The sequence below is a fragment of the Myotis myotis genome, unplaced genomic scaffold, assembly GCF_014108235.1.
Source record: "Myotis myotis isolate mMyoMyo1 unplaced genomic scaffold, mMyoMyo1.p scaffold_m19_p_10, whole genome shotgun sequence".
Lineage (NCBI taxonomy): Eukaryota > Metazoa > Chordata > Mammalia > Chiroptera > Vespertilionidae > Myotis > Myotis myotis.
Genome location: NW_023416314.1, coordinates 12,469,761 through 12,488,887, shown reverse-complemented (window position 1 = coordinate 12,488,887; position 19,127 = coordinate 12,469,761). Strand labels below are relative to the sequence as shown.

The 19,127-nt window shown below is 41.8% G+C and overlaps 1 protein-coding gene across 3 annotated transcripts in view; it reads right to left on the bottom strand.

Moving 5' to 3' along the window:
• The window catches only part of DDX10 (DEAD-box helicase 10), a 268,004-nt gene extending 250,822 nt beyond the window's left edge, over positions 1-17,182 (bottom strand). For 2 of the 3 annotated variants that reach the window (XM_036324521.1, XM_036324522.1), the window contains exons 1-5: positions 16,894-17,182; positions 4,601-4,661; positions 3,463-3,593; positions 1,883-2,041; positions 739-859 (exon numbers count right to left, since the gene is read on the bottom strand). In XM_036324521.1, the coding sequence (XP_036180414.1) occupies positions 739-859; positions 1,883-2,041; positions 3,463-3,593; positions 4,601-4,661; positions 16,894-17,079 (658 nt within the window). In that variant the 5' untranslated portion in view covers positions 17,080-17,182. The remainder of the gene's footprint in view (positions 1-738; positions 860-1,882; positions 2,042-3,462; positions 3,594-4,600; positions 4,662-16,893) is intronic. The other variant, XM_036324520.1, reaches the window with a different exon arrangement.
• Positions 17,183-19,127: the final 1,945 nt, after the last annotated feature.

Below are 19,127 nucleotides of genomic sequence, written 5' to 3'. Positions count from 1 at the left end.
ATGTGGCATACTGATTGATCTTAGAACAGAGAAAGTATATTAGTGAAAAAAAATGGTGAAATCCAAATAAAGTATGGAACTTATATAATGTACATCTTAGTTTTGACAAAGGTATCAGTTACATAAGATGTTATACTAGCAGAAACTGGGGAAGGGTATAGAGCAGCCGTGGGCAAACTACGGCCCGTGGGCCGGTTTGAAATGAATAAAACTATTGAAATAAAAGACCATACCCTTTTATGTAATGATGTTTACTTTGAATTTATATTAGTTCACACAAACACTCCATCCATGCTTTTGTTCCGGCCCTCCGGTCCAGTTTAAGAACCCATTGTGGCCCTCGAGTCAAAAAGTTTGCCCACCCCTGGTATAGAGAGACTCTGTATAATCACTCCAACTTTTTTATAAATCTAGAATTATTCCAAAATAAAAGCTGATTTAAGAAAACGCATTAGATAATATCGGTGGTGACTGTACCTTTAAAAAAAACTCTTAGCTGTGTCACATACTGAAGTATCTACTTTCATATGACTACTTACATTCTTCCAACTAATTTTGATTTTTTAAATCTAGTTGTACTCTCTGGTTTTAAAAACCAAATGCCAAAAAATTGTTTCAAGTTATTTCTCAAGTTGTCTTTAATCAAAATATTTATTGAATAAAACATTCTTATCATTAAAATTTATGAGGGCTCTCTCCTAAATCTGAGATTTTTTTCATTATAAATTCATTACTCACCTAACATTTGGAGATTAGTAGCATGAAAACATATTGTTTCATCCATGTGTTGAAGAAGCCGACCTGGTGTGCAAACCAGTATATTTATGTTATTGATCCTCTCAGCTTCATGTTTCAGATCCTGAAAACAGTTGTTTCTTTTTATTACACAAACACATCACTGAGCAGCTTGTGTAGCAAAACTATAAAAGCCATCTGCATATGGCATTTCATCACAGCAATGTAGATACTCTAGAAATAAATGTAACTTCTCCTTCTATTTCTGAAACACATCCAAATTTCTGGACTAAAGAAAAGTCCTCAGTGAAGACCTAAAGAGTGCTATGTTCCTCTACATTCTTAATCATATGCAGGATTTTGAGGCCATAAGAAATATCATATGAATGTTCCAAGTCTTGATTTCCTCTTAGAATTACCAAAAACATCTTAAATGCCAGAATTATTCCCAGGCTCTCTGACACCACTCACTGCACTTCATGGACTAAAAAAAAAAGAGCTCATCTCTCTATATTCTGAAAGTTCTTCTTGAAATGAGAACCATAAAATGTTCATTATTAAAGTTCATGGGTAACAGGTACACGAATAAGTAAGGGTCTGTGATGCTATTTTTTTCTTTTTTTGTGTACGGCTGCATATAAACTCAACAATTCAAGCATTTATCCTTACAATCTAGCGAAGACTAGCAAAGACAAGCATTCCACAAGGTAGCGCAGAAGCTTAGCAGCAGGTTTTACCATTACCTAAAATAAACATTCCTCAAAACTATATCTTCCTTTCTTCTGCTAACTCAGCAATTTTCTGAATTATTCAACCTCTTAGATACCTTATTAAAAGAAAATAGTTTACATACTGAAATGGTTCCTTTCTCAAAGTATACTAACAAATAGATTTACAGGTTGGTTAAAGTAAATTGGTCTCAGAACCTGATCAATTCAGATACCCTGACATATGAACTTTCTAGGCCTACAAAATGGACAACCAGACTCTAAATGACAATGACCACACCAGGATGCTACCACCCCCTATCCAGAGAGCCAGCCTGTCTGTCTAGATGAAATCTCCACCCCTTCCCCATCAGCTGCCACAGTGCTCCAACATTAAGTTACAGAAAAAAAGAAAGAAGGATAAGGACAAAAGGGCAAACCTTCCCACCAATGATGAGACCAGCAGAAAAGTCATGATTCTTTCCTACTTTTCGGAGAACCTCAAAGGTCTGATAAGCTAGCTCTCTCGTAGGTGATATAATCAGGACCCCCAAGCCATCTGTTGAGGTCCACTGTAGACGATATAAGGCTTCCAGCACCTAAAAAAAAAAGGCAGCAAATTCATGTTCAGTAAGTCCTGAGAAGGCAGCTTTTTGACTCCTGAGTCAACCTTGCCCTCCCAATCAGAGGCACCTTCTAAGCAGAAAGCATATCAAAGTGTTTTCCAATCAGAGAGAAGAAATTGTTTACTTTGTGTGTTTTTTTCTTCCATCCATCAAAAGTATCCTCCCCCAAGTCATAGAGGGAAGGGAAAAAGAAGCCCACGGCAGTTCAGAGGTTGCGAGAGCCATGCCATGAGCACACTGGCAATCAGAGAAGTCCTGCAAAGCCCAAACTCTTAAAACAGATTTCAGAAAAATATGTCACCATTTTCTGAACAGAAACCACATCAAAATAAACTCATTTTGTGTAGCTACTATAGTTACACAGTGACAGGTTTTTAGTTGTGGAGTAACATCATTATGAAAATTAGGATTTAAGAGAAAAATGGTTTTGCAATACTTGGATCAAAAACTTGAATGTGGAATGGACTGACTATTCTTGGGGGGGGGGGGGGTGTGGGAGATGCGGGAAGAGACTGGACAAAAATCGTGCACCTATGGATGAGGACAGTAGGTGGGGAGTGAGGGCGGAGGGTGGGGCGGGAACTGGGAGGAGGGGAGTTATGGGGGAAAAAAGAGGAACAAATGTAATAATTTGAACAATAAAGATTTAATTAAAATGCAAAAAAAAAACTTAAATGTGATTTTTTTATGAGCCAATTATTTTGAAGGAACTAAATTATGAAAGCAGCTGCATAACTGAGATATATGTGAATTCCTACTGTTTTAGTGCTATAAAGGACAGATACCATTTCTCAAAGAGTGACCCAATCTTCTTAAAGTAAGCATATTTCAGCTTCATCCTAAACAAATGGCAAGTATAAATGCAACTAGCAGATTTGCAAGGGGGAGCGCAGCAAAAGCCTCCCTTGACAGTCGTACAGCAGAACAGAACCATTCTGACCTGCCACCCTGGAAGGGCTTGTCGAGGCACAATAATTCACTCAGTGAGTTACTGACTGCTCACATGTACAAGGTGCTATGTTAGGACCAGGGTGAAGAAGAAGACACCTGTCTGATAAAGCTTGCACTCTAACCAGGGAGATTCAACATGAAATAACTCTTGACATAGTTAGTTTCTATCTAGGCACAGAATGTTCTAAAGCAGGGGTCCTCAAACTACGGCCCGCGGGCCACATGCAAATACAAATATTGTATTTGTTCCCGTTTTGTTTTTTACTTCAAAATAAGATATGTGCAGTGTGCATAGGAATTTGTTCATAGTTTTTTTTTAAACTATAGTCCGGCCCTCCAACGGTCTGAGGGACAGTGAACTGGCCCCTGTTTAAAAAGTTTGAGGACCCTTGTTCTAAAGTCATATAATAAAGAATCTGACCCAATATGAATAAGCTACTTACTGGAACCAGGAAAGCCAAAGTCTTGCCAGATCCAGTTTTGGCAGCTCCGAGGACATCTTTACCTTGCAAAGCCAACCCAATGGTCTGCTTCTGTATCTCGGTTACCAAACGGTACTGGGCTTCTTGCAAACCTGCAGTTGTGAAGAGAATAACACTCTAGAAAAATTCCTATAGAATTATGGGCTGACCTGTGCATATGTTGAGGGCCCCTTATAGGTTGAGACCCTTACCCACCCCAGTACTTTAGAATGTGACTGTATTCAGAGACAGGGCCTTTAAAGAGATGACTGAGTCAAAAACAGCCCTTGTTTTTGGGTAGGTCCTAATCCAGTAATGGCGAACCTATGACACGCGTGTCAGAGGTGACACGCAAACTCATTTTTTTGGTTGATTTTTCTTTGTTAAATGGTATTTAAATATATAAAATAAATATCAAAAATATAAGTCTTTGTTTTACTATGGTTGCAAATATAAAAAAATTTCTATTATGTGACACGGCACCAGAGTTAAGTTAGGGTTTTTCAAAATGCTGACACGCCGAGCTCAAAAGGTTCACCATCACTGTCCTAATCCAATCTGAGTGGTGTCCTTATAAAAAGGGGAAATTTGGACAAAGACATGAGGGATATGAGTGCAGAGGGATAACTCCATGAAGAAGCAGGAAGAGAGAGCCATATAAAGCCAAGGAGAGGCCTTCTGTAAGCCCATTATGACCCTCCGAAGAAACCAACCCTACCAGCATCTTGATCTTTGGATTCCCAGCCTCCAGAACTAAGAGAAAATAAATTTCTTTGTTTAAGCCACCCAAGTCTGTGGTTTTTTGTTCTAGTGGCACTAGCAAACTAAGACAAAAGGTATCACATTTTTGTTTGTTCTCCTGCTCATATTAACATAATTAGGCTTCATTTTAATTATACAGAGGACCTAGCATCTTCTTTCATCACTACTGTTCTTTAGTCCAGAAAGGATGAGAATGACAAATTGGTAAAACTTAAATGAACAGTTTCTTGTCATAGGTTGTCATGGTATCAAAATTACTTGCCAAAATAAGATTTTTCAGGTTAAACTTTCTAAATCTGTTGTCATTTATAATAAGCATCAAGAAATCCAACATGTTCCAAGATCATCATTTACCTACCTTTCAATGTTTTTTTAGACAAGGGGAAATCTGAAAATCTTGTAATTTCATTTACATTTATCTAAAAAGAAAAAGAAGACTATGTCAAATAAAACAAAATAACATACTACATAACTGATTCGTCTTACAACAAAACCAATATTTATTTATTTTGGGGGCTAGAGGTTTACGTTATGCTACCTAGGTTACCCCTGGTACTACAGTATTAAATTCAATCATGAGTTCTAACTGAAAACCATTATTCCTTCTGAAAGGAAATATGCCTCGAGGAAGCTGTTATCAAAAATATAAGGTTGTAGCCTGGCCAGCGTAGTTCAGTGGTTGAGAATTGGACTATGAACGGTTCAATTCCCTGTCAGGGCACTTGCCTGGGTTGTGGGCTCAATCTCCAGTAGGGGGCATGCAGGAGGCAGCCGATCAAAGATTCTGTCTCATCACTGATGTTTCTATCTCTCTCTCTCTCTCTCTCTCTCTCCCTTCTCTCTTCCTCTCTGAAATCAACAAAAATTAAAAATTAAAATGTAGCCCTAACTGGTTTGGCTCAGTGGATAGAGCGTTGGCCTGCGGACTGAAGGGTCCCAGGTTCGATTCCGGTCAAGGGCATGTACCTTGGTTGCAGGCACATCCCCAGGAAGGGGTGTGCAAGAGGCAGCTGATCGATGTTTCTCTCTCATCAATGTTTCTAACTCTCTAGCCCTCTCCCTTCCTCTCTGTAAAAAATCAATAAAATATATTTTTTTAAAAATTAAAATATAAGTTCATAACTTCAAATGGTCAAAAAAAATTCGCTCAAAACATACTACTACCTTGAACATCCTTCATCTCTAAAATGTTAACACAATAAGTTATCACCACGTCAATTTTAGGAATAAAATTTACTTTCAGCCCATCCATCAAAGAATATCAGTTTAAGAAATAAGACGCAAAATGACTATAAATAAATCACAAAAAATGATGAGAATAGTTCTATTTACACAGTTTAGAGAACAGATTTAAGTTAGTTGGAGAAATATATCTTGTTAGCACAAACTTTCAAAGTTTAACCATAAATCAGTGGCATGAGAAATCCAATCTGACAACTACTCATTTGGGAATACAGTAAAGGAGGGGCATTATTTAGTAATAACCAGGGAAGTGTCTCTGCCACACTCTGACGCCTCAATAAGTAACATTTTGTCCTTTAACTTTACATCATCTAAATGTGCACTACTGATGTGCTTCATTAGCATCAACCCAATTTTCTGAATTTCATTTAGGCTGCTCAGGAGAATTATGTTATTACAGATGCTAAAAGCAAAAAACTACTGTTCAGATATGAGAATAGGCTGACAAATTATTCATAATTCACAAAAGGGGGAGCTTGCATTCATAAGGTTCATTTATTTAAATTACACTCCAGGCAATAAAAGGATGACAGCTTGTATTTCATTTTACAGTCTACACATCTTTCCCAAGATTTTTACTGTAGTCCAGACAGGTTACTCTTGGCCTCCAATGCTGAAAACAGAAATATTAAAACATTGCCTTAATCCCTACAAATCACTCCAGACAACATTGGAGAGAAGGCAGAATCAGTGTACTGCATTAGAAGGAGAAAATTACCTCATTTAGAAGGTAATCTTCTAAACAGGACACTAAAATTAGGTGCAGTCCACCTTGGTACTTGTTTTCAGAGAATGGGATGCTTACAGAAAGAGCTAGACAGGCAACATACTCTTCAATCTCTCTTAGAAAAACAGCATAGGCAAAGTGGGCTCTTCAAACAAATACGTACTTCTAAAGTCTGTTAACCTCCTAGAGCAGCGGTTCTCAACCTGTGGGTCGCGGCCATCAGAAAACACATATAGCATATCAGATATTTACATTACGATTCATAACAATAGCAAAATTAGTTATGAAGTAGCAACAAAAATAATTTTATGGTTGGGGGTCACCACAACATGAGGAACTGTACTGAAGGGTCACAGCATTAGGAAGATTGAGAACCATTGTCCTAGAGGAAGAGTCTGGAAGGATAAAACATGTCCAGCACTCTATCAGCCATGACAATGTAAAGCTATACACCACAGTCTTAGAAAGAAGTCACCAAAAAACCAAAGGACATTATTATCCTGCTAATGCTCTAGAACAGAAATATGGCTCAATCCAATTTGGTGCCTATTTTTGTAAATACAGTTTTACTGGAGCACAGCTACAATCATTCATTTATATATTGTCTATGTGGTTGTGACAGGCAGGGTATGGCCCACAAAGCCTCAAAGATACTGTGGCTCGGTTCCAGAACACTGAAATAAAGTGGGTACTCAACACCGGAAAGTAACCTATTTGCTGGTAGAGGACCTTGCCTTCAATCTGTAAAAATGCAACACCTCCCTAGCTGGTTTTGCTCAGTGGATAGAGCCCTCAGACTGAAAGGTTCCAGATTCGATTCTAGTCAAGAGCATGGATCTCGGTTGCAGACTCAATCCCTGGTCAGGGCACATGCTGAAGACAACCAATCATGTGTCTCTCACACATCGATGTTTCTGTCTCTCCCCCTTACATTCTTTCTAAATATCAGTGGAAAGATTAGCAAAAATAAAAATAAAAATGCAACACCTGTGAAGAACAATAAAGTGAGGTGCAATAAAACAAGGTATGTCTGTATTGACTATCTGGCCCTTTTAGACAAGGTTTGCAGACCCTGTTCTAGAAGATTCTCAATTATATTCCAAGAAATATAGATAACCCTCAATGTTGCAGACCTCAATTTAACGGACTTTGGATTTAATGGACAAAATTTCTGGTGGGTATGTCCTATGTGAAAATTAACACCCTGTTAATTTTTAAATGCTTTTAACCAAGATTTGCTTATAATTAAATTAACAGGGGTTTTTTTTGTTATTAATTCACTGTTATTTTTAACAAATTTTAGCAAATAGGACATATGTTGGAAAAAACACTGTAGTAATTTTGCTGGCATAAATATTATATATCTACAACTATATTCTACATATTAAATCCAAGAGTCACTGCTCATATGCAATGTTTGGCTAATGATTAGCATGTGATCACACCTCATCACAGGAGATAATTAGTTCTATTGCTGTGTGGTATGACTTTCTAGAGCAGTTTTTTGTGTTTTTGTTTAATATGTTTTTATTGATTTCAGAGAGAGGAAGGGAGGAGAGAGGGATAGAAGCATCACTGATGAGAATCAACTGATCAGCTACCTCCTGCATGCCCCCCACCAGGGATCAAGCCCAGAACCCCGTGATCTCCTGGTTCATAGGTCGATGCTCAATTACCAGGGCACAACAGGCAGACATACGCTAAGCCACGCCCCAGCCATGTGCATTTGTTCACTCACAGTGACTGGCAAATGTGATACCGCTGTAATTAACCTAGTTATTAATAACAGGAAAGGAGCAAAGGGAAGGCCAAATATTATAGGCATGTCATTTGAGTAGTTCTGTTAGGAAGCTACAGTTGAACACTCCCTAGGGAGCCACTAGTCTGTATCTCCTGAAGATAGCTGGCAGAAGGACTGGGTGGGAAGATAGAGGTATGCCCAGTAAAGTTAGGGGAATTAGCGAAGGTGCTTACTGTCAGTCACACCTGGGAAAAGAGGTCATTGGCCACTGCAAGCCTGGAAGATGTGGGATAACTTAATTCCCTGAACAAATGAGTTTGCTCTCCCGACTCTTTGAGGACTCTTGTTGCAGGTCAATGCTCTCTTGGCTCCTCTGCCCACACAATGGACTAATGGACTGTAGCTAGCTTACTGCTGAACTAGACCAGCTTGCAACATGGAACAGAAACTCTGGACACTAGCTTTGATTTTAGCTCTACTGAATCCCCAGCTGTACCTCTTCCAGGACTGGATTAAGGGAAATGGGACTTTGGAAACTCAGGGATATAATTTCACGCAAATAAAAATCATGCATCCTCCCATGCAAGTCTCAGAAAATTGTTTTTCTCAAGATATTGTAAGGACTCCACACCCCCAGCCTTCAGTGGGGAATGGGATACACCACTTCCACTGATAACAAATGCACACAATTACTAGACCTATTCAGCATAAATTTAAAATTACTGTAATACATATAGAAAATTTTTCTGTAAAATTAAGCTTTTCATACATATTTCATTTTAATTACACAAACATGTACATAATTAAAAACAGGTAAACTAATTTATTAATTTTTTAACATACACATTCAGAAAACCTCCCCTGAATTAGTCCATTTTGTCAAGGTTTTACTGTACTTAGAAACCATAGCAGAAGATGGGTATGATTCCTACAAACAAAATAACACCCTTACCCATTTCCATCATCCCTTTCTTTTCTCAGAAAAATCACCCCTGTCTTTCTAACCTTCACACTCACTCTAAAATCTATAGTATTCTTCCAAAGTCAAAGAGCAGATGGTTCAGTGATGGTACCTGTTAAAGACTATGAACATTGATGAAAAAGTTGAAGGGGACAGAGTGAAGAATAGAGTAGATATCACTTAACCATTCTCCTATTACAGGCACAACTCGTTTTATTGCTCTTTACTGTACTTCACAGACGCTGTGTTTGTTTTTGTTGTTGTTAATCTCACCCATGGATATTTTTTCCATTGATTTCAGAGTGGAAGGAATGGGGGTGGAACAGAGAGAGAGGAAGGGAAAAAAGAGAAAGAGAAACATCGATGTGAAAGAGACACATCCATTGGTTGCCTTCTGATCGTACCCCCAACCAGGGCTTGGGAACCCATGCAGGGGATCGAACCTGCAACCTAGATACATGCCCTTGACCGGTAATCGAACCCGGTAATGTCAGTCCACAGGCCAACATTCTAACTACTGAGCCACACTGGCCAGGGCAATGTTGTGTTTTTAACAAACTGAAGGCAAGACACTCTATCAGGAGCAAGATTACAACTTGCTTTATTAGGATGAACCCTGAAATGAACCCGCAATGTCTCCATGGCATGCCTATATACTTATTACAATTCCCTTCTTTCTCACAAAAATGAGTACTGTTTTTACATCCCAAACCTAGATTGCTCCACCTCTTGCAATCAAGAGAAGGAAAGCAATCTGCCTCAAATTATACACACAAAATTCTGATTAAGGAAAGAGAAACCTGGATTAAGATGCAGAGTACTGCCTATAGAGCACAGCTGGTTACAATATAATCAATCCCAGATGCAGAGAGTTTGAGTCATTCAGCAACAGTGAAAACAGTTGTTCAACATCTCTCAAAGCTTCAGTCCCCAGCCTCTGCAGGACACACCCCTTATATGGTGGGCCTTAGAAATACATCACCCAGATCTCCGGGGGAGGGCGGGACTGTCAATGCCAGCAGTTGCTCCCTAGATTCACCACAGAAAATGCCATCCTTCCCTGGCCTGCTCCCAACAACTGAACACCCCAGCAGTAGGACTGCAGACCCATTCATTCCAACAAGAAGGGAATGAATGGGCAACTTTGGCACCATCTGAAGCTTTCTTTGAACTGTGCTGCAGGCAACGGCTCTTCCTACCTGTTCCTCCTTCCATCCTCTCTCCTTTCCCTCCCTATTTCTGTTCCCTCTCCTTCACCTTCAACATTTCCAAAAAAAAAATCTCCAACTTACTTCATCCATCTTGGCATCTGCTTCTCAGAGGACCCAAGACCTAGACCAGGGGTCCTCAAACTTTTTAAACAGGGGGCCAGTTCACTGTCCCTCAGACCGTTGGAGGGCCGGACTATAGTTTAAAAAAAAACTATGAACAAATTCCTATGCACACTGCACATATCTTATTTTGAAGTAAAAAAACAAAACGGGAATACAATATTTGTATTTGCATGTGGCCCGCGGGCCGTAGTTTGAGGACCCCTGACCTAGACTATCCCAATAGTCTCCTACCTGGTCTCCTGGCCTCCAGACCATTTATATGTTCTCTAATTGCCCCCCCCCCCCCCCCGAAAAAAAAAACCACCTAACTACTTCCAGATACAGTCTCTGAGCATGATAAATAAATTTCCTATTGTCGCTGTAACAAATTACCACAAACAGTGGCTTAAATCAGCATAAATTCAGTAACTTACAAATAAGTCCAAAATGAGTCTCACTCAACTAAAGTCAAGGTGTTGGCAGGGCTACATTCTTTCTGGTGGCTCTAAGAAAGAATCCATTTCCTTGCTTTCTCCAGCTTCTAGAGGCTGCTCACTTCCCTTGGCTTGTGGCCCCTTTCCATCTTCAAAGCCAGCCAGCAATGAACAGAAGTCTCTCTCACTTCACAGCACTCCGACGCTGACTCTTCTGTCTCCCTCGTCCACATTACATTTAAGGATCCTTAGGTGATTGATTGGATAATCCAGATCAATAGCCCTATTTTAAGGTCAACTGATTAGCAACCTTAATTACCCCTTGCCATGTACCTTATTCTGGGAATTAGGATTTAGACATATTTAGGAGGCCATTATTCTACCAACAATAGCCTCCTAAACCATTCACAGTCCACCTCCAATCCTCTTCACCCTCATCAACTCAGGAACACAAACCACACTCCAAGGAGTATCCCCCCTCCTCTTCACCCTCATCAACTCAGGAACACAAACCACACTCCAAGGAGTATCCCCCCCCCCCCCCTTAAAGAACACCGTATTTTCACATCATTTTGTATTTTCTAGTGTTGCTTCCTCAATTTACAATGTCCTTGCCAATATTTTTTACTGGAGAACACATCATTCAAGAACTAGTTCCACTCATGGCTACAAGCACTGGACAGTTTGCAAACTACACAAAGGCCTCTAGTAAGGCTGAGGTGTGGCTGAAATCCAACCCCAAGCCAGGCCTGAGGCTACAACCACCAGGAGCAAGGGTGCCCAGAAGAAACACATTTTTCAATTCATCTGGCCAGATAACACAACCTTTTTTCTCTCCATTACACCATCCTCTAACACAGTGGTTCTCAACCTTGGCTGCACATTAGAATCACCTGGGAATCTTTTTAAAAACCTGATTTCTGGGCCTCATCCTTCGGAAATTCTGTTTCTTTGTTATGAGGTGGGGCCATAACATTTGTAACAAAGACACAGAATTTCCGGAGGATGAGGCCCAGAAATCAGGATTTTAAAAAGATTCCCAGGTGATTCTAATGTGCAGCCAAGGTTGAGAACCATTGCAACACCACAGTACTGTACATATTACATTTGTCAAAATGTATCAATTCCACCCACCTCCCTAGGGTCACAGACATGTGGTTTTTTTTTTGTTTTGCATCTATTTTTACCTAGACCTACCTTAACAAGTACCTGTCAAATTGTTTCAAAATGTTTCTGAATCAAATTGCTCAGGCTATTGAGCACCACCTGTGTACTACAGCAGTGTAACAAGTTTTTTGCATAAATGCTACCATCTGAGGGGTCATAGGCTGAGGGTCTGCCCCTTAGTTACCTCCAGAATAACAAATCTGCTTTGATGTACTCTGGTATTTGTAGCCCTGGCAATTGATTACACTCTGCATTTTTCTACTGACAAGGTCTTAAAAAAATACTTCTAAGATTTAAAAAACTAAAACAGAATAATAAGGGGGGAAACTGCTCTTTCAATTTAATGAAAAGATTTAAACATCTGTGCACTGCAACGCAATAAAGTGTAGTGGGTTGGAGCTCTGGCATCAGACTTAGACTACCTGGGTTAGAACTCTTACTTTTTCACTTGCTGTTTAAATTATTAAACCTTGCACAATTAAACCTTATTGTGCCTTCAAGTTTCCTCACCTGCATAATGGGAACAATATCATAGGGCTATTTGTTATTTGAAGATATGGCAAATCAAAACATGTAAATGCTTAGTAAATATGAGTAATCTATATATATAAAAGCCTAAGTGACCAAATGACCAAATGACTGATCACTATGATGTGCACTGACCACCAAGGGACAGACGCTCAACACAGAGAATCGGGCTCCCTCCTGTCTGGATTGGGCCTGCAGGGATCAGGCCGAAACCAGCTATTTGACATCCTCCAAGGGGTCCCAGATTGCAAGAGGGCACAGGCCAGGCCAAGGGACCCCACAGGTGCATGAATCCGTGCACCGGGCCTCTAGTATAAAATAAGAAGCCAAAAAGAATGCACCAATGTTATCAACTAGAATAAACCCATCTGGAAAAGGTCATTGTGCACCAAACAATATCTAAACACCAGCTGAGCACCTACTCAAGGACAAGCACTCTATGACCAGTCTTTGGGGAGAGCAAAGCAAATGTAACAACTGAATCAATGGTCTCTGACCTTTAGAGGTTTATGGTCTAGTGCAGTGGTCGCAAACTCATTAGTCAACAGAGCCAAATATCAACGGTACAACGATTGAAATTTCTTTTGAGAGCCAAATTTTTTAAACTTAAACTATATCGGTAGGTACATTGTTAACTTAATTAGGGTACTCCTAAGGCTTAGGAAGAGCCACACTCAAGGGGCCAAAAGAGCTCCATGTGGCTCTCGAGCCGAAGTTTGCCAACAGTGGTTCTCAACCTTGGCTGTACATTAGAATCACCTGGGAATCTTTTTAAAATTCTGATTTCTGGGCCTCAGCCTCCGGAAATTCTGTTTGTTATGGGGTGGGGCCACAACATTAGTAACAAAGAAACAGAATTTCCGGAGGATGAGGCCCAGAAATCAGGATATTAAAAAGATTCCCAGGTGATTCTAATGTGCAGCCAAGGTTGAGAACCACTGGTCTAGTGGGAGAGTTAACAAAGAAGTTAAAGAAGCCAATCATCACAGCCTGGTGATAAATACTGTAATAAAGGTGTATACAAAATGCTACAGAAGCACAGCAGCCCTAACTCTACCTGGGGAGGGCAGGAAGAGAAATTTAAATCTGAGAGGACAAGTAGGTGTCCCTAATTCAGAGGAAGGGGATTTCTCGCTGCAGTAGGGACATCAAGTACCAGGACGAGAGGCATCAAAGAGCACGAACAATTCACAAAACTGCACGTTGTTCTTTCATGTATACCTATCACAGACTGCTTGCTTTACATACATTACCTCATTTGAGCCTTACAAATGGTGGTTAATAATCTTGTTGCATGAAGAAACTGAGCTCAGGAACATTAAGAAATGTGGCTAGTCAATACCCAAACTGAGATTTAAACCAGGTCTGCCTGTCCATAAATAACTTATTCTTCCACTGGACTAGAGCATGTTGATAAGTTAATTCGTTTAACCATTTTCCTGAAAGTAATTGTGAAGCAAGGAAAAGTTTTGTTCAGGAGTTAAGTGACTGGATTTTCATCTTGGAAATACATCATTCTAGCAGCAATATGGAGGGTAGATTAGAGGGGGAGAAGGCATAAAGGCCAAATCCCATCAGCCACCTGTTTAAATAATTAAAGTTCTGCTGGAACACAACTAGTGTACACCCATTTGTTTAAATATTTCCATGGAAGCTTTTGTGTTACGATGTCAGAGTTGAGTGGATCCACCCTTCTGACATGCAATGCTGAAACTATTCACTACTGGGTCCTTTACAGAAAGTTTGCTAGCTTCTATTATAAGCAATAGCTACTATAGTAACCAGACAAGAAATAATGGGGCACAACAGTAGGAATGGAGACACATTTGAGAAATTTAAGATCACCAATGTGACTGATGGGATACGAGAGTTGTAACAGGGAAATCTCTAGGATTACTCCTAGGTTTCTAGCTCAGCAATCTGCTTAGAAGGTAGGCTAAGATGTGGCAGGCTAAATAATGGTCCCCAAATATGCCCATTGCCTAACCCCTGGAACTGTGAATGTCACCTTATATGGTAAAAGTGACTTTGCACATGTGTGATTAATAATCTTGAGATGTGAAGATTATCCTTGATTATCTGGTGGTCCCAGAAGTGCACTTATTTAAAAAGGACACAAGCAGATGATACAGAATAGCAGAAGGCAATGTGTCCAAGTAGGCAGATATTGGAGTGATGCAGCCACAAGCCAAGGAACACAAATAGTCAACAGAAGCTAGAAGAAGCAAGAAACCCCTTTTCCTCTAGAGCAGGGTTGGGGAATGTCATTTAGTCTGTCCCTGACAAAGCATTAGGGTGAGTTAATTAAATGTTTGACCAAATACAGCAGGCTAATTTTTAAGTTGACAATCTTGTATGGTCTATGAATGTTATAAGTATCCAAATGGCCCTTGGCAGAAAAAAAGGTTCCCCACTCCTGCCCTGGAGCCTCCAGAGAGTGTGTGCCCATCATTTCAGATTTCTGGCTTTCCAAATAGTGAGAGAATAATTTTCTGTTGTGTTGGTAAATGAGAACATGGGCCCCTCCCATACTCCAACTCCCCCTGCCTTAGGGAAATACAATGAAGGCCATCAGTCTGCGGACCGTGAGGCCTTGGGAGCCTGGCCAGCTCCTCAGTCAAGAAAACAGCTAGTGTTTTGGTCTCACACACGTACCTTCTCCCTGTATGCCCTGTTTTCTCAGTTTTCTGTCCTCAATAAAACCTTGTGCTGGGAAAGTCTGGGTGGTGCTGAAATCCACCTTAGCAGTTCAACTTCACTGGTGGAAGCTGGTATAGCGGTAAACTTCACCAGTCAGCCAACACCAGTGAGCATGTCAGTCCTAATAAATTCACGTCTTTCACAGCCAGTCCTCCGGGTTACTTCTTTGGGAACCCAAGAACAAAACGCCGAGCTTTTCTGGGACTTCAGCACTTCGCATAACCTGTTTTAAGCTCCTCGGGTTGTGATAAATTGTTACAATGGCAGTAGGAAATTAATACACAAGACTGAGAATTTAGAAGAATAAGATAATGAGCTCAGTTCTGGCTTTGTGGCATTTAGGGTATCCTAAGACACAGGTAAAGACATCCAGCGCAGTCAGAATAAAAAAGATGCGAACTCAGAAGAGCTCTGGGTAGAATACAAGAAGAAGCAGTCACTGGTCCACAAGAATAAACCTTGAGATTACACCAGGGAAAAGAACAGAGTGGGTTAGTAGCAAGGGCTGAGGCTAAACCCCAAGAACAATTCTAGTCTTTGATGAAGAGTCAAAATTTACTACAATCCAGTAGTAATTTACTTTTCAATGGCTTCTTGAGATGCCATGTATTTAGCAGCAGTACTAACAGAACAGCTAACATATGCAATATTTACGTACCAAGCATTGTGCAGAATGCGTTGCATGCATTCTTACTAACTCCCCACAACAACTTGTAAGGTAAACATTACTACACCTCTTATAAGCAAAAATAGGGAAGCCAACAGAGTAAGTAACTTGCCCAAAGTCACTCAATCTGATGAACAAAAGCTAGGATGATTAGATCACCGTCATCTCAACTCAAAAGCCAAAACAAACTCGAGGCTCTCTCTAGCCTTACTGGTGATTTAAAGGTTTAAAGAAAAGCTCTAGCAGCACAACACATGGTGACTTTAATTCCAGAAATATCCCGCAGGTTAAATTCCTGATTATACTGCACTAGGAGGGAGCAATCACTGAGAGGCTGAGGAGGTGGTTGAAGGTCACAGACATGGGAATTAGGGGGGAGGAAAAGAGGGGTACCGACAGCCCCAAGGAGCCTGATGGGGGAAGAGGTCAAGAGGTCAAAATGACATCTCCTGGGAAACTCATCTAGGAATATCAGCTACCATGTGGGATGGTAGACACTGAAAACAGACCCGGAGTCTAGTTTTCCTTCCCAGTTTTTGAATGGGGACATACTTGTAAAGCAAGCAGAGAGAATGAGACAGGCACAGGAAGGAAGATGGGTGATGTCGAGGCATGCAAGTCTGCCACGGTGGTTAAAAGCAAAAAGCTTGGAATAAGAAAGACATGGGTTTAGGTTCCAAATCCACACCACCTACTACTACTAAGCTCAGGACGAGTTTCTGATCCTCTCGGAGCCTCCATGTTTTCATCTGTAAAATGGGGATAAAACCCATATCCGAGGCCCAGCCAAGTAATGTGAAACACATGGTAAGGGTCTTAACACGTTGGCGTCACTATTACCGTTATGTGGTTGGCATTATCATGTGTATTACTGGAACCATTAACCTCCCGACCCTGGAAGTCCAACCTGACCTAGGACAGTGTGGGGAGCGGGAGGGAGGCCAGGCCGCACAGGCGGCCTGGGATGTGGCGCCCGGCAGACCACAGGGCCCCCCGCGTCAACCCTCACCCACTCCCTTCCCGGCCCACCGGCTGACTCCCCAGGTCCGGTCCCCAGTGACCGGTCCGCCCCAAGCCCTCCGCAGCCCAGCGCCGCGGCGACACGCAGCCGGCCGCCGGCCCACCCACCCCGCGCCCCCTCCCCAGAGCCCCTCCCCGGCGCCGGCCGTACCTTCCCGTAGTTCAGCATGAGGCGGCTGATAACCTCGCGCTCGACCTGCCACTCGGGCTTCTTCAGCTGCTTCCTCAACTGCTTCTTTTGACTCTGCTTATGGCTGTGCTTCTTCTTCCAGCGATTGAAGCTCCGCACCGGATCGGGCCGGGCTCCCGGACCCCGAAAGTCGGTAGTTTTGCCCATCGCGGCGGCGGCAGTGGCAGCGGCGGCAGCGGCAGCGGCGGCAGCAGCCCAGACCACAGCACACGAGACTCCCCGGGCCAGGCGACAGGACGCGGAACCAGCGTGGGGAAAGGTAGGGGACGGCGCATGCGCGAAACCGGAAGCCCGCCCCCGAGTTTACCCGGGGCACGCGCCCTGGCCGGCCAGGAAAAGCTGGACGGTGATTGGTGAGTTGGGTGCCGCAGGGCGCAGCGAAGCAGGCCCGGGAAGACGGAGGCGGAGCGAGCTGAGGAAGAGGGCGGGGTTCAGTCCATTTCAGAGAGCATGGACTCTTTAAATGAGCGCTTCCACACAGCTTGTTGTTACTATGGTTACGTCAAAACTAGTTAACCCCTAAGGGCTGTTCTCGCCTGGGCTGCGTTTACACATCCACAACCTGTAAATGGTAATTATAAAACTTGTTTTGCATATTTCGGCCCAGGGACCCAAAGGATTTGCCCAAAAATCAAACAGCTAGTTCACTGGTTCTCAACCTTCCTAATGCCGCGACCCTTTAATACATTCCTCATGTTGTGGTGACCCCCAACCATAAAATTATTTTCGATGCTACTTCATAACTGTAATTTTGCCACTGTTATGAATCGTCATGTAAATATCTGATATGCAGGATGTATTTTCATTGTTACAAATTGAACATAATTAAAGTATAGTGATTAGTCACAAAAACAATATGCAATTATATATGTGTTTTCAGATGGTCTTAGGCGGCCCCTGTGAATGGGTGGTTCGACCCCCAAACGGGTCGCGACCCACAGGTTAAGAACCGCTGCGCTAGTTCTTAACTTTTGGTTTCTATCCACTACAGGGAGCCTCCCTAGGAATAAAAGGTTTTCCCTTCTTCTGGCCTCAGACTCTGCAGCATCAGGTAACTGTAGCAGAGGCATACTGAATTTGCATTAACATTCTATTTATGAAGACAAAATAACTAAAAATAAAGAGTTAAGAGAAACATTGTTGGCTATTTAAGTGAACGGGATTTCAATGAGTGGTTTTCTGGCACATTTACCTAGAGTGTTGCACGGGTGGGACAGGAAAACAGGGAGGTTAGGTTCAAAATTTACATGGAGTGTTTGGGCTCTCAAATTCCCCTCCAACTCCACACGACTACCCCAGCCACATGCCTATCCTTAAACAGAAGAGGGCTTTGGGTGGTGAGGGCGTTAACTAGAGAATCTCCACACTCAGGGTCACTAGATGTGGTATAGAGTAAAGCTCAAAAGGAGAAGTTATATAAATGCATAGCCCGGCCAGGTGGCTGGGTTGGTGGGAGTGTCATCCCGTGCACCAAAAGGTTGTGGGTTCAATTCCACGGGAGACAACTGATCGATGTTTCTCACATGAATGTTTCTCTGTCTTCCCCCCCTTTCTCTCTCTAAAATCAATAAACATATTCTGGGGTGAGGATTTAAAATTTTTAACGAAAAGAATATATACAGCCCTGGCCCGTGACTCACTGGTTGGAGCGTCACCCCATGGAGCAAAAAGTTGAGGGTTCCATTACTGGTCAGGGCACATACCAAGGTTTCAGGTTCAATCCCCCTATTGGGGCATGTACAGAAGGCAACTGATGGATGTTTTTCTGACATCAATGTTTCTCTCTCTCTCTTTCTCTTCACCTCCCTCCCTTCCTCTCTCTCTTTCTCTCTCTCTTCACCTCCCTCCCTTTCTCTCTCTCTCTCTCTCTCTCTCTCTCTCTCTCTCTCTCTCTCTCTCACTCAAAATCAGCCCTACCAGGTTTTGCTTAGTGGATAGAGTCTTGGCCTGTTGACTGAAGGGCCCAGGGTTTGATTCCAGGCAAGGGTCTTACCTCAGTTGCAGGCTTAATCCCTGGCCCTGGCCGCCATGCAGGAGGCAACCAATCAATGTGTCTCTGTCATGTCAATGTTTCTCTCTGTGTGTCTCCCCTTCCTTTCACTCTCTCTAAATATCAATGAAAAAATATTCTCACGTGAGGATTAACAAAAATAAAATAAAAATCAATAACAACATATCATCAGGTGAGGAATAAT